Raw genomic sequence first — 15,781 nt, forward strand, 5'->3', positions numbered from 1 at the left:
CATGGTAGTTATGTGTGTAAAAATTAGGGCACACCACCATGTACTATGCCCCTTTTACTATAATACTTAATTACCGCTGTATTCTAAGTCTCCAGATAAATGCATTCAAAAAATACTTCAGCTAATTTTTGTAGACCTGCACTTTCTGTATGAATGAAAATAGGATTAAAAAAATACATTATGGATAAATTTTAGTCTTGCTTCTGATCTTTATTTTTTTTTCCCTCTTCCCTCCCTCCCCCCCATTCAAAGTCAGCATTTTGAGTGTGCTAGAAAATCTGACATCATAATTTCAAAATTTTATAAAACCTTCCATATGTCCTGCATTGAAAAGAAAAACTATAATGTAATGTGCAATTCTTGGTGGATAAAGGGTAAATCTGTAAGATCACATGGGAGAACAGACTGTAGGTTTTCAGTACTTTCCATAATGTATGTATCACAGATCGTTTTGGAGAGATGCTCAAACCTGGCTTCCATTATGAAACACTAAAAAGAATAAAAAGTAGGTTATAGCTGAGAATGGAAGGTGTTCATACCGTAAGCCAGCCTTGGCCTAGACATTGAGCGATTACACTGGATAATTCCCCTGTTCAAAAGCAAGAAAACTCTTTCTGCTTTCCATTCTCCAGTATGTCATGACTAAATGTTACACTACCATCTTAATAAAAGTGCAGTTATGAGTAAAAATGTCCTGAAGTCATTCTGTTGCTTCCTGTCAAGCTGAACACATAAGCTCATTATAGCCTTTCAGCTCACTTCCTCAAGCATTCATATGCAGAGCTCTTAACAATTTATCTTAGCTATATTTTACAACCCCTGTACGAAAAGCATCATGGCAATTTACTATATAGAAGTAAACATCATTTTTTACATTAAATGCACTAGCTGTATATTTTTCCTTTTTTAAAATTTTAAACAAAATCTGTGGGAAAAGATAACAAGCTAAGATCTCCTTTTTATGTTACTAGTAAACAGAAATAACTGACAGTAATTGTGACCTCTCTAAAAAATATCCTTCCGTTTTATTACATTACATTGCCACATTGCTCCTTTTGAATTAGTTGAAGAATCATAGAATCACCAAGGTTGGAAAAGACCTCCAAGATCATCCAGTCCAACCATCCACATACTAACAATATTTGCCCACTAAACCAGGTTCCTTAGTACCATATCTAAACATTTATTGAATGCCTGCAGGGATGGTGACTCCACCACCTTCCTGGGCAGCCTATGCCAGGAGCATGGTGAAAAGAGACCTGTTTTGTTTGCATATGTATTTGCTAAATACCGTAATGAGAAAAATCAAGTATTCCAAAAATAAAGGGAAAATAAGCTTTTTGTTATTAAATAAATTCATGATCTAGTTTGATGACCACTTGGGGCTTTTATGTTGCTTCCTTTCCTTGAATGATATGTTACAGCATTTAACACCATTCTTGCATCTTCGTGAGGTTTTCTAATAGGCTACTTCAGTCAAGTTGTTAGACACAATGCCGAGACTTTAGAACTGTTCTCCTTTCTAAAAGCAAACCTCTACAAACTGCACTAAGTTTATACAGATACAGTCACTACAGGAAAATATAACAAATCAACCCAGAGGCTGCCAGGATGTTGGCCAAAGTGCTCTGGTACCGGGTTAAAGAAGCAGCAGCTGAGGAGGAGGAAAGCTGGGCTGCAGGCCATTCAGATGTACTGGTGCTGCACTGGTTTTGTAGCACGTGTGGGAGCAAAACTGATGGCTATATTTGTGCTCAGGTCAGTAGGTGTGAGTGGGTATGTGCTGTCATTATCAGAATAAAACTGTGTTTAGTTTCTGTGAAAAATAATGTAGGGTTTTGCAGCAAAATCATGTTGTTGCTAGACCTAGGCAATGGGATCTGCCTTTGCTGCAGGGAGAAGTGGCTGTTCCTCCTGGCAGGCCGTATTATTGCTACGCAAGTGTTAATAAATGAGTGTGAATTAATGTTATGTGCTCTGGAGCTAAACTAAGCATGTGCATTTCCTTACCCATCCATCTTTTCTTACTCTTCTGTTCTATGTGGATAATACGCTGCTAAAACCATGCCAGTGTAGGATGCTGTACAAGTGACTTCCCTATCAAATTCTATCATTTGTGGGCTGATATTCCCCCTGGAACAACAAAGGCAGGCTAATTGATTCAGTGCTCCCCCATTGCTTCTCAGCACAAGCACTTAGCACTTAGCTGTAATAATTGTGAAAGAGAAGAATTGACTCTGAGCTATAAAGTGGTGACACAGAACTCAGTAAATGGTGTGTGCTCCACAAACTGCCAGCTATTCAGAGTACTGACATATATTTTTACTCTTTCAGTGCATTTTTCCAACTAATATCTGTAACTAATGTAGTTTCACATGTTTCAGTGGCATAATGTTCGCAGTGGATAGCTATGGAGTGGGAGAAGGGGTTTGTTTTGTTTTATTTGCCCCCATAATAAAATCATGCCCGCAAGTTTCTAAAGAACAGAGGTATTTCGATGCACTCAGGAACTGTGGACTAATATGCATAAATATTCCTTTTCCCTGTTTAGGACCAGATACTAAGAGCTCTTTCCATTAGCATAATTCCACCCACTGCAAAAATGGTGATAATTTTTGTACTAAACAAGAGAACAGTTATACAAACCTTGTCTCTGCATGATATATGCTGGCAGAATTGTGTTTCTCAAGCTAAAGTAATATCCTGCTATTTTGAAAGTGCCCAATATGTTGCTTTAAAGGGATTTTTCTTTAAATAAGCATCAAGATTTCTGTATCTACTTGCCTATATCCATAGCTATATTCCTGTATCAAGCATATACCTCTAAAAAAATGAATATTACTTTTGCCATTTGTGTGAAGCAGCAGGATGCAGCACATTTTTCGTTTATTTCTTGTTCAGCTAAGCACAATTCCAATTTGGAAAAAGAGGAAGTACTATGATCTCATTACCCAGTAAGAAAAATTACATATTCAGATAGAAGGAAAAGCATTTCTTTTCATTGATTTCCACACAGAAATTATATATTTCTATAGAGCTGATGTTTTCTGCTTAATGTCATATTCCCGCCTGCCTTCTTCCTCTGTTGCATTAGCAGAGAGCTTTCTCCCTTTCTGTCATGAACACTGTAAGGGAAACTGTTGATCACAGCCTGAAACTCTGATTAAACATCTGAGGCAAGCAACTAGTCAGCTGTGGGGGCACAGGAGAAGGTAATTCAGCTGTGCTCCCGGAAGAGGTGGAGCTTGACTCCATCTCTCCTAGATCCCATTTAAGGGCTGACCACCAGTAAGGTAGCATCTCTTTCTGGAGATTGCTCTTTCATGGAGTTCTTGTGTCAAGCCTCAACATCGGTGAGCATCCATCTCAACTGAAAGCCTCAGTGTTGGTAAGTCTTTTCTTAGATACCCTCTGGCTATCCATTTACTCTGTAATTGCAACTGTATGCTTGTATTATTCTAACTATACAAACACAATTCTTTGTTGCAGTTATTCTTTTCAGAATTGTCTGATTGTTTATGCAAAGAAATAAAAAAAACTGTGAAACACTTCTATCTATTGCAAATATCCAAAGCTTTTAATAGACCTCTGTCTTTCTGATGGTGATTGATGGGAGCTATGAAAATTAACTTTCTTTCCTCACTTCCTGCAACGATAAACAACTTTCAGGTCTATAGATGTGCAATAGTCTGAAACCCTTATTACAGTGTGTAGGTGATATTCTTACCAACCACACAACATATGTTCATTCTGGGACATATGTTGTGTTTCTGTCTAGGATCGCACATGCCATGGAATGAACCAAATTTCACTATGCCCTTTGGATTTCTATGTTGCTGGATACTGGTCAAAGCTGATTGTTATCAACCTGGCCCTTTTCAGAACTTATTTGTGGACCTCTGGAGGAGACAAGACCTTGTTATTGTAAATACACGTTCTGCTTAATAGGAGACATTTTTGAGGTGACAGCAGAGTATGTGTCTGGGATTCAGTTGTCTAAAATGCAATTGAATGCTTCCGCTAATGTACCCAACTGCTGCTTTGCCTCTTACTGTCACTTTCAAAGAGTGCAGATCTCCTGCAGATCTTGTTGTGTCTACCACTTCTACCGCTCAAATACGACTGTCTGAGATTTTCTGCAACATCTCAAATGACATAAAGCATCTATGCTTAAGGAACTGAACTGTACCTTTTTTAGTAAGTGAAGAAAAGTATTATTGGTATATATTCCTTTAATTGTTTGATACTTGAATACCTCAGTAATTTTAGCCCTTCTGCTCTCTTAGTATTCACAGATTGATTTGCTCCAAAATTCATTTGTTCCTTATTCCCAAATATGCATAATAAATCAAGTATACTTTTTTTTTTTTTTTGGTATTTGTTACATTCTATAACAGAGTAACTTACGGCAACGATGGTATGCAACTTGAGTTATTTTCCATGTAGCTCAATTTAAATGAAGGAAAGTATCAGTGGTGAACCTCAACCTGTTAGGCTTTTCTGAAGATTTATATATTTTTTTAACTTATATATATATATATATATATATACAATTTATATATATATATATTTTTAATTTATATATATGTATATATGGCACATGATTCACTCATGAGAGTACGTTATGGTTGGTATAATTCATGTTAAAAAAGAAAAAAAGGAGCAAAGTTTTATTTAGGAAGTCTTCATATGTTCATTTAGCTGTAACGTTTATATGTGAGATTATAGAACAATTTTTGTTGTTAAAAATTGAATTTCTATGCACTGCATTCTGGACTTTACATATGGTCACTTCTGAAAACATTTTAAGACTAAAGCCACGGAGTTTGGAAATAGTTTGACTAGACTGCCGAAAGTAGGCTTTTCTGGGATAGCCTGAGGGAATGCTTTTGTTATGTATCTTTGCCTATCAGATATGCAAATGTTGTGCTTGGAACACTAATTAAAGGATTTTATTTTTTTTTTCCAGACTATGGTTGGTCTGACACATTTAAATGGCAAGCATAGAATATATTGAGAAGATATAATAGGTCTCTTGCTAGAAAGTCAGAATTCAAAGCTCACTTAGACTTTAAGCTCAGAAAATGCATATATACATTTTAAACCTAAATAACCCTCACTTGTTTGTATTAGTTTAAAAAGCAAACAAACACACAGTTACATGAATTTTAAGAGGGATGCTTTCTATCTCTGCAGAATCAGCTGTGAAATACTGTAAGGGGATGAAAACAAACTTATCACTGCCTTAATTATTGAATAGATCCATGCTTGATGTGCTTGCAAAAACAAACAAATTATTCTGATTGTCAGCTTAAATTTATTTTAGTTTGGGAAATCTTGACTGTATTTTTCTGCAAGATGCAGCAGCTTCAATGTTGGCACTCACTGAGCGCTGACATGAGCCAGATGTAGTGATGTCTCTCAATCTCTGTGCTTATGCTGGAAGCTGGAAAAATTGATTGAATGATAGAACACTTGTTTATCAGTGCTATCTTAGATATATCACAAGTATTTAATTTAAAATGGATAGATGAAATAATCTGAGATGAATCTATGCACTTAAGCAACGAAAGCATGGACTTTTTCAATTGGAAGGGTGAAACGTGCAAAGCTTCTGATAGTAGCAAAGCATTCTGGTTTTTGCTGGCATCTGTATATTGGCAGGTGTTTGGAGATCTGATAGAAGCTCTGGCTTAGCTCTGTTTGCTGGCCTAACATTAATTCTGGTTCCCCTACTGCCCTGGCCTGACATGAGTGCTTTCAGGTGGCTTATCTTCAAAGTACTGCCATAAAACTCGGCTCTACTGATACAGCTTCATCTCTATTAGTCTGTCTTTGATTTGCATACAAAACTGTAAATTGCCATTACATTAAGGCCATTGGGAATACATTATGAATATCCAAGAGGATTTTTTTTATTATTTAAAATCTTTTTTTTTTTTTCCATTCCTCCTAGAAATGCTGGGATGCTTCATTTGCAAAGTATGCAGAAAACAACTTCCTTCTGGTTACAGCTGTGTATTGTATGGCTTGGATAAAAAGCAATCAAAAACACTTAATTTCATTTTGTAAGATCTGTTCCAGTGAAACCACTGTTAATTTTGCCGAGTTGGTTTTTTGTTGGTTGTTTTTGGTTGTTTTTTTTTTTTCCTTAAAAAGACAGCTTCTTTTATCAGCCAAAGAACAAGTCACTTGATTAATGATCATTTTTATCTCTTTGAAAGGATCCTTTCCGACCATTGGGGTGAAGTCTCTTTCGAGATTCCTGAGGGCGGGATTTTTAAATAGCATCCTGACCTCACATCCAGTCTCAGGGGGTGGATCTTTACCCCCCAGCATTTCCTCTGGTAGGTATTCCAGCCTTTTTCCCCACGTTGGTTTTTCTCTTCACCCTCTGAACCATCTCTCCACAGCTCTCAGGGAAACAGAATTTGATACTGTTTACACACGAAGATCAGATGTCCCTTCCGATAAAAAGTCAAACTGGAAGGAAATGGGAAAGAGAAGTTACTCTTCAAGGACTGGCTATTTCCTTGAGTCAGTGCATAGGAAAAAGCATGAGGGCAAGTAGTCAAAATAAATACTGCAGAAGAAAGCCTGGTAAACCTTAATCAAATGCTTCATGAAGTATACCTGGGTACACCAGGGAAACAACACTTTAAAAATGCCTCCGTAAAATCACATCTTCATGTGAATCTATGAGTTTTCTCTAAAAACTTGCATTTCCTTGCTAAAACACGGAAGTAAAATAAAAATGGGAAAAGCAAGATTTAATTAAGCACTGTAGTGGTGTTTGAATCTGTTGTATGCTTCCACAATAATGACTTCTGTCTCATGAAAATTGACTTTATTTTTTAAAAATAACTTTTGTAATAATTTGAACTATTTAAATTCTCATTTACAGTAAATGAGAAAATCCCGTGGTCCCTGTTGTCAGCACAGTACTCTGCACTGTCTCTTGCTAGGTCTCCAGCAGCACTATGGGTCTGTGGTGGCACAGAGTACTTGGAGGATTGGCTTATGGTTGAATTTAGGCTAAGAATAAGAGCACAGTGTCAGGTAGATAGGCTAGAAGCAGGAAGATTTTTTTCTTCATTCTTCTCTGGAGCCATTAAAAACTCTTCTCTGTCACCAAAGCTAATAATGTGATAGTTACAAGCATCATCAGTATGAGTTACTTGGTGTGGGGTTGTGTTGTTTGTTTTTGAAGTGCTACTATTTCTTTGCTTTCTTTCTTTGGATAGAAGCTTCTGAGCAACTTTCATGTCTTTTCATTGACTCTTTGGGTTTCTTTTGTCAACATTCTCTAAAATGCTTTTCTAATTTTTTTTCCTAAGGATATTTCATTTTTCAATAATTGTTGGGCAATTTTGGGCAGTCAGCATCACAGTGAGAATCGTATCTGACACCAAACAGCAATGTGGAAGAAGAAATACTCGCAGCACCCTCCCACCCCTGAATTCTGTTTTGAATATTTTGTTAAGTGTACCATATCACTGATTCTATTAGATGAAATATGCCTTGGCTGCATTAATAAATTGTCTTCTTGATTAGCTGCCTACAAGTCTTTCTTGTCCATTTGTAAGATCCACAAAACTGCTGTTTTTCTGAGTGTTTGTAAAACACCATGTTTTGGACTTTAAGTCATTACTTTTAGTGTGATTACTTAGTAAAAGCTTTTCATAATCTCTTGCTATTAAGCGTCTTTTACTAAGAATTCAATCTGATGAAATATTCAAAACAGGAAAAAAAAAGAAACTTAGCTAGTGTTGGATAGTAATGAAAATAAATGTTGTTTGGTCATGTCACTAACAAAAAAGAGCCCAGAACCAACACCATGGAGACAGATGCTGCCCATCTTTTGCAAAACAAAGAATATCAGGTAGTTGAAAGCCAATAAGGAACTCAGAGAAATCCAATGGAAGATATGCGTTTGAGATTGTAGGTGTGGGCGAGTGGCAAGAAACTTTAAATAAAAAGTCAGAAATTGCTGTTAACGTACATATCCTAACACTCTTATTCATAGTGCTTCTCTTTAACTCTTCATTTGTTCCTCTCCTGTGGTACAGTTAAGCTTAATCTTAGTTCTGAATTGCCTCTTTGTTTCAGCGATGACCAGAAGATGCTATTTTCAGTGCACACTGACTTTCTAAATTACTAAAATCAGCTTTGCTATACATGTGAACCAAAATCCAATACATTTGTTGTGTTGTTTTTTTTAAGGAAAAAAAAAATCTTTTGTTCAAAGGAGAACTGATCTGAGATGTGAAAGACTCAGAACTGAATCTTTTAATCTTTATGATTCAGTGAAAAAGTTCATCCTTGAATCATATTCACTTGAGCACAAAAAGAGAAGGAATGTACCCTTTGTCCCTTCTTGTCGAAAAACACTGCACTCAGTACCTGAACTTTTTACTGAATACCGCATTACCAAGAAACTGATATCCAGGGCAACACTGCCCGCAGCAAGGGGTTTGGAACTAAATGATCATTATGGTTCCACCCATCCCAAACCATTCTCTGTATAAGGGAAACTGTTAATCGCAGCCTGAAACTCTGATTGACCATCTTAGTCAGCTGCAGGAGCACAGGTGAAAGTAATTCAGCTGTGCTCCTGGAGGAGTGAAGCTTGACTCCACCTCTCCTAGATCCCATTTAAGGGGTGACCACCACTAAGGTAGCATCTCTGTCTGGAGATTGCTCTTTTGTGGAGTTCCTGTGGTGAGCCTCAACATTGGTGAGCATCCATCTTGACTGAAGGCCTCAGCACTGGTGAGTCTTCTCTTAGATGCTCTCTGGCTATCAATTTACTCTGTATTTACAACTATACACTTGTATTATTGCAACTGTACGCTATGATTCTATGAACTCCATCCATTAGGTTTTAAGGACTAAAGTCCATGCTGTCATGGCAGTTTCTGGCTCTTTGCTCAGCAATATGTGAGCAGAATCATCTGTCCGTTGCAGTCTTGATGCTTCCCATCCCCAACATTTTCCCTCTCTCGCTAAAAGTGAGAGAATTGCTAGTTTTGTGTTGTACTAGAGGGAAGCGTGCTTGACTGCTGCCTTTGGTAGCGCTGTGACCTCACCTCCATTATCTGAGATTGTTGTGCTCAAACTGGACAGTGCCTGTCATAAGCCTAACAAAAGTACTTAACATTTAATAACTTTGCTGCATTATACCCTAATTGCTTCACACATAGCATTTGCGTAAGCTTTCAGTGAATTAAGCATGTGGAAAGCTTAAAATGCCTGCATTATTCTGCTATAAGGGTCATGGGTAACAAAGATAATGAGATGGCTTTATTTACTAAAACCTTTAACTCAGACTAAGTGCTAGATTTACTCCAAAATAGTTGGGGAAAAGAAAAAAAAAAAATGGAAAAAAAAAAAGATTCTTACTAAAGAAAAAAAAATAGGCATTTCAAGTAATTTTTCTACAGAATTCCCTAGATATGTTGTTGAAGTTAAATACAAAACTAAACAGAGAAGCGTCCCAAAGAAGCACCTGGAAAATGTGTTGGCAGAGCAGAGTAGCACTTGCTTTCCTTTTTTCTTTTTCCACTTCAGGCAAGGGGAGGAGGAGGTGGGTTGATTTGTACTATTGCATTGACAGCCAATGTTCATCTGGGGTTCGGTTTTACATTGTGCAGAGGTTCATATATGTAAAGGGTATATGCACATAGCCAACTTAAAGCTAAAGATGAATTTGTGTTGCAGGGTTGGGGCTTCATCTTTCTTCATAAAACAACTGCTGCAAATGTATATGTGTTTGTTTTTTATTAAACCTAGTCATGAATATATGAATGCAGTACTATTTATATTTGATATTTATGTAACATATATTTTATATCCTTGCAAAAATTGAGTAGAAATTTTAAAGTATGTAACAATTTGCAGTCCTCATCCAACATATGTTGGCCTGAACAAAGAAGCTTACCCCTTTCTTCATATTTACAGAGGCATATAGATAGCTAAATTGCAGAACTGCTTCTATTTTTTCAAGTTCTTGCCTTCCCAAACTAGTTGTGTTTGCTCCGTTTTGGGAGAACTCTGTTTCCTTTTTCAGCTTTGTATTTGTAGTTCTTGATTTCAGTCATGCATAAAGTTTGTAATGTGAATGTATGCCCATATTACCTGGCAGAAGTTAGATATGTTAGATGTTATGGTTTGCTGCTGTCATTGAAAGGTGTTTGAGAGATTGTAAACCTGCTTGATTGGGAAGAGGGAGGGAAATGTAATACCTTTACTGTTGTTTCTTTCAAGCTCTATTGGGTTCTTGTTGTTGTTGATAACAAGAACAACTATAAATGAGTGTCAGGCTATGAGTAACTATGGAAGAGTCCCTGTTAAGCAAATCTCCCCACCTCCCTCTGTAACATTCAGTATTCAGACTACATCAGTGAAACACGTATGTGGTAATATTCAAGTTTTTTTATATGGAGCTTCTCAAAAACCTCAGACAACTGTAGAATACTAAAGCAAGTGATTATCAGTTTTCTTTCCCCTAAAATTAATATTTTCCTACAATTTCCAAGTGCACCTGAGTGAGCCCATTATTCCTGATATTATAGAAGGTGACAATTGAAAGCAAGTTGTATTGACAGACCGTTATTGAACAAAATTGCTCAACAAGAACCATCAAGGAGCAATTATGCATATTGAAACTCAACTATAATTTTATGGTACTCCAATAATGAGAAAAGTAACCATTAATTTTATTTTATTTTTTTCAGTTAATGCATTTTTCCTTACTCTGGATTCCAGTACCTAAAAGTGGCTGTATTTTTTGTTGAACAAAAATTGCTAAAGCTTTCTTGCTGACTAACAAATTGATTCTTTTATTGCATTCTCTAGAATATCTGAGCCAAATGGCTCTTCTAGTTTTTTCTTTCCAGCATCAGAGCTGTTTCACTGGCATGACTAGCCTATAAACCCTATACATAATGGCATGCATTTTCTGAGTACAGATGCTCAAGCTGAGGATGTATGTGGACTTTTCCATTAGGCAAGCAAAAATTACTTCACAGCCAAAATATGGATGATCAGTGAGTAACATAAGTAGTGAGATAATGTTTTGGTTTATTGGCATCTAACTTGAACTGTGGAACAGGGATTAAGTTCTGAGTGTAGGACATGAAAAAGGAAGTCTCTGTTCTTCACTCTTGCTAAATAGCTCATTTCATGCCCAGACATCATCATAAGCAGGTCCAAGTGTTTTAGTCCTAGAAGAAGGTCAGGACAATATTACTGAAACCTCTTCTAAGTCAGTATAAAGTGGTCCTTAAAAAACCTGGAGATGTCAAATGGTTCAAGGGTATATGAAGGTTTTGAAAAATAGTGTAAGACTCTTCAGTAAGGTGCTCGTATATACTTCAGTAGTTCATGTGGAATCTTTTAGAGCTGTTCTTTAAATGTATGGCTTTGTGGAGCCAGCTGCAAAGTATAAATGCAGGAAAACAAAAAAAAAAAAAATAATCAAACTTTGATCCAGTTATTACCTTAACCACTATTTCTCCATTACATACCTATCTCCAACTAATGAAATACTACTATTTGTTCTGTTTTTACCATCTGCTGCATTCCCTGTTTCTCTCACAGGAAGACAAGGACAAGAAAACAAATAATGGAAACAATGCGGCTACTTTCTTTTTACAGTTCCACTTTCTTTCCTCAAAACTTTCCAGTATCTCTTCTGTAGGTACACAAGAGGAGTGAATTAGGAGGAATCAGGGGCTGCCAAAGATGGAGGCTGCTAAAACTTCTTTTGTCCACAGCACATTCTCCTGTTGTTGTGTGAGAGCTGGAAGAATTGTTTGTAGCACTTCAGGTAGTGAGTGTAAACAACCACACCAGTGGGTTTTTCTGTAGTGAGTGTAAAATATAAAATATGAAAATATATTACATATACATTATATATTACACATTATATATCATATACACAATAATAAAATTAAAGGAAATACAGCTCAAAGGACAGTATTTTCAAATCGTGATAATACAATGGATGCATGAATTTTGACATGCAGAAATGATGGCACAGTATTTTCTTGGAAGAACTAGAGAGCAAATACAAAGATTTTGCTCTTTAAATGGATAAGAATAATTATCCTCTTTATAAAGGCATTCAAAACTGGCTTTATGTCGCTCTGGGCAGCCTGGTCTAGTGGTTGGTGACCCTGCACATAGCAGTGGGGTTGAAACTGGTTGGACATTGTGGTCCTTTTCAACCCAGGCCACTCTTATTCTATGATGATTATATTTATGTTAAAAGTTCTATTTCCATACTGGAAACAAAAGATATAGTTAAAAGTGAAGACTGTAGAAATGAGTGTGTACTAACTGTGGTTTTTTTTGGTGGATTGATCTTACATAAGACATTAGTTAAAGTGGACTTTGCTGCATTATTCAAAATGATAGCAGGAGGCAACAAGCTGAATATTTTGTCATCGGTATGTCGCTTCACATTCTTCTTATTCATCACTCTACCACTCAAATAGATTACATGCTATCAAAATCCTGTGGAAAAAAAGAAGAGAATTAAAAACATATGCACTGTGAATTTTAAATGCAGTTGCTATTTCAGATCGTTCTGTATTGCACAGCTTCCTTTTTTCCTTTTCTTATAAAAAAAGTAACATCAAGCAGATTGATCAATGGAAAAACACAAAACTGAAATGTGAATTCTGAGGCAACATGACACCAATACAGGATGTTTGTAATTTATGCTGTTTTTGTTTCCTTGGCCTTACAGTAGAGCCATGTGGGAGAATTCTAATGGCAAAGTTTCTCAGGGAAAAATGAATACTTTGTCAGAACCAGTCAGCCGCCTGTCACCAGGTGATGTTTGCATCAAAATCACTGATAACCCCAGAACCTCCTGCAAATTCATCAAAGTTTTGAGTAATGGAATCCATGTTCTTTTTTCTGGACCATGTAAAGCACTGATACTGCTCTCATACATTCAATCCAGCTTCCCAAGATGCAGGGAGTCTGACAGGTCTGTCATTGTTGCTCCTTTTGCACTGTGCAAGCAGAGGATGCTGCTTTTGCCATTAGCCCAGACAGGTGTCTGGTAGGGGGGATGAGAGAGACAGAAACAGAGTTATGCAGGAATTACAGAAATAGTTAAAGTGGGTATGCTGTCAATATGCCATATATAAATAGGGGTTGTAGTTTCATATTGGTGTATTTAATACATAGTATGCATACTTGAAGAATCTTTTCACTAGTCCCCACTCAGGCACTTCTGGGTATCTGAAACTGCTTCATGAGTGACTTGTTTTGCTGACTTGATCCTTGAATCTGCTTTCAAACCATCTTATATTTTGTTCCCCCAATCAATGGAGTTGAACGCTCTCTTTTGGCAGCATCTGCAGCTTTTAACTCCCAGGTGCTCAACTTTTATTCTGGGGGGGGGAAAAAAAAAAAAAAAAAAACTGGCATCATTTTCAGTGTCCTTATTCCATGCCCTCTTTTATATAGACCTTGGCTGTAAAATGAACCTGGTTCTTATTCAGGTACTCTCTAGTGCCCATGCCTATTTCTGTGTAAAAACACTCACCTGAGTTAGTCAGCTCTTTAAACTAGAGAGCTTCCCCAACTCCCATCATCTTGTACTGCCTTCCACTTCTGTTGGAATTTCAACCTGTTCCTTCAAGTAAGGTTGTCTATGTTTAATCTGTGAAAGCAATGATAAATATAGGAAAATAATTCAGTGCCTTCCAGAATTGAATGACCCCATGATAAATACTCAGATATGTTTTCTCTCTCAGACTTCTCTACCCCATCCTATCAACGTTGATTCCAGTCCTTGTTCTGACGATGAAGAATTCATCTTTCTCATTATCATGAAAACAACATAGATTTTCATAATCTAAGTGATATTTATATCATCTTCTTCTCATTCTTCTTTTTGTTAGTTTTGGTTGGTTTTGTTTTGTTGTTTTGGTTTTGTTGTGTTTTTTTTTTTTTTGCTGGATAGTTTGCTGGTATTATTTTTCTGAGTCATTCTTGTGCTACACTTTAAACCAAAAGCAGTATTCTGTGTTGTACAAGATTCAGCACAGACCTTAATCTTTTCAGTACTCAGATTATACCTAAGTATTAAAGGATAACATCTGCACTTTGCTGCTAAAATACGAAACTAACATCAGCTAACTGGGGACTTCATTTTATGGTAGTCCTGTGCTGGTCACCACCCTGACTTGCTAAAGATAAGGCATCCCAGATTGTGCTTTATCATGTTTAGGTCACCAGAAGTAGAGCTGTGTTTTCAGTTTGCTTCCCAGATCTGGAACTGATAGACTCCAGTGGCTGTTCATATCAGGATCTCTGTTTTTCGCAGAGTTCAGTGCCATCTGTCCACTGAGCCTGCCCTTGAGACCAGTGGCTCTGTCTCCGGATAGAGATATCCAGTGTTCTCTCCTTGGATTTACCAGTGCTGTATGTCCTCACACCTCAGCTACCTTCTCCAATGCTGATTACTAGTCCCCTTCCCTCATCTGTGAATGGGAGAGCCTGTTCACACACATGCATGGTGCAGTCACTGAAGTGCCTCTACAAGGCGCTTTGTTCCACAAGCTGGAACAAAGTACAGCATTGTGTGTTGGTAACCAAATGCAGCCTGACAGAGGGAACTGTGCTTTATGGATGGAGAAGGCCACTTGATTTTCTGTACCTGTTTTTCTGCCCCTTTGAAATCAGGTTGTACCTTACCTTACATTTTCTGACACTTGATGTCATTGTATTTGTAAAATATTTGGAAATCATTGTATAGAAATTGCAAACCTGTAGAAAAAAGAATTGTTTACTGTGAAAAGAGCCTATGTATTACCGTTTTCATGATAAATGTATCCACTAGAATCTGCTATATAGAAGTTTTATATTACCATATATTTAAGGAATCAAAACACTAACTGAAACAGTTTTGATCTACATATACTCCAAAGATAAATATTGCACTGTCTGTAAGTGTTATTGTGTGGACTGTATACTGTCAGAGTTCATCTACAGGCACGTAAATATCTGTGTTGAATACTGCAGCCAAATTACAATAGCTTTTATCAAATACTGGTGTGTTAAAAGATTTAGTAGTAAGTATTAGGATCCAGACTTAAGACTTTTGCTCAAAGCAATCAAGGGATAGTTTCAATTTTTGGTTTCGTGAAAGTCTACAGAATCTCCCACTGAGTCTGAGATTCAGGTAGTGTGGAAAAGGATTCAAATTCAGCATGTGGGAAGTTAACCCGCACCTCTGTGACTAAATTTATTGGTCATCAGCATCACTGAATGCTTAATGATATGCAGATCTTCCAATACAGTATCTTTGTTTGATATTTGTATCTTCCAATACAGAATCTTAGCTTGAAGACAAAATGCAATTTTAATTGGCATTTGCCAAATCATACCATTCCTGTGATATCATATGAAAGAGCTGATGTTGTGTTTGTGTTCTTGAATTGAATCATAGCCATTTAGTAGTATTTCAGAAAGTAGTTCAGAAAAAAAACTGACATCTTTTTTTATAATCTCCAGATAAGTGCATATATATATTTTATACATTTCATATTTATTTCAGCCTTGAAGTGTATACTGTTGGTCTGAGCAAAATGAAGGGCAGTTTCTTGAGTGGTTTGGGGGTTTTATTTTGGGGAGGAGGAGAGGCGTCTTTGTGAGACAACATAGAAGAATTAAAAGCTGATTTTGCAAAACAAGTATGAGAATAATTTATATTAGAAGTTATGCATCTTGTGTGCATAAAAAGGTCTAATGAGAGCCA

At 36.8% G+C, this 15,781-nt stretch overlaps 1 protein-coding gene across 6 annotated transcripts in view; it reads left to right on the forward strand.

Moving 5' to 3' along the window:
* Positions 1–15,781, forward strand: part of LOC107321707 (ephrin type-A receptor 6) — a 438,332-nt gene that overhangs the window by 365,933 nt on the left and 56,618 nt on the right. For 3 of the 6 annotated variants that reach the window (XM_015878904.2, XM_015878874.2, XM_015878884.2), the window contains one exon: positions 6,225–6,347. The exons of 2 other annotated variants lie outside the window; for them this stretch is intronic. In XM_015878904.2, the coding sequence (XP_015734390.1) occupies positions 6,225–6,347 (123 nt within the window). Of the gene's footprint in view, positions 1–6,224; positions 6,348–7,337; positions 7,565–15,781 lie in introns of those variants that run through there. One more of the 6 variants, XM_032448175.1, reaches the window with a different exon arrangement.

Source organism: Coturnix japonica, chromosome 1, assembly GCF_001577835.2.
Source record: "Coturnix japonica isolate 7356 chromosome 1, Coturnix japonica 2.1, whole genome shotgun sequence".
In the NCBI taxonomy this organism is placed as follows: domain Eukaryota; kingdom Metazoa; phylum Chordata; class Aves; order Galliformes; family Phasianidae; genus Coturnix; species Coturnix japonica.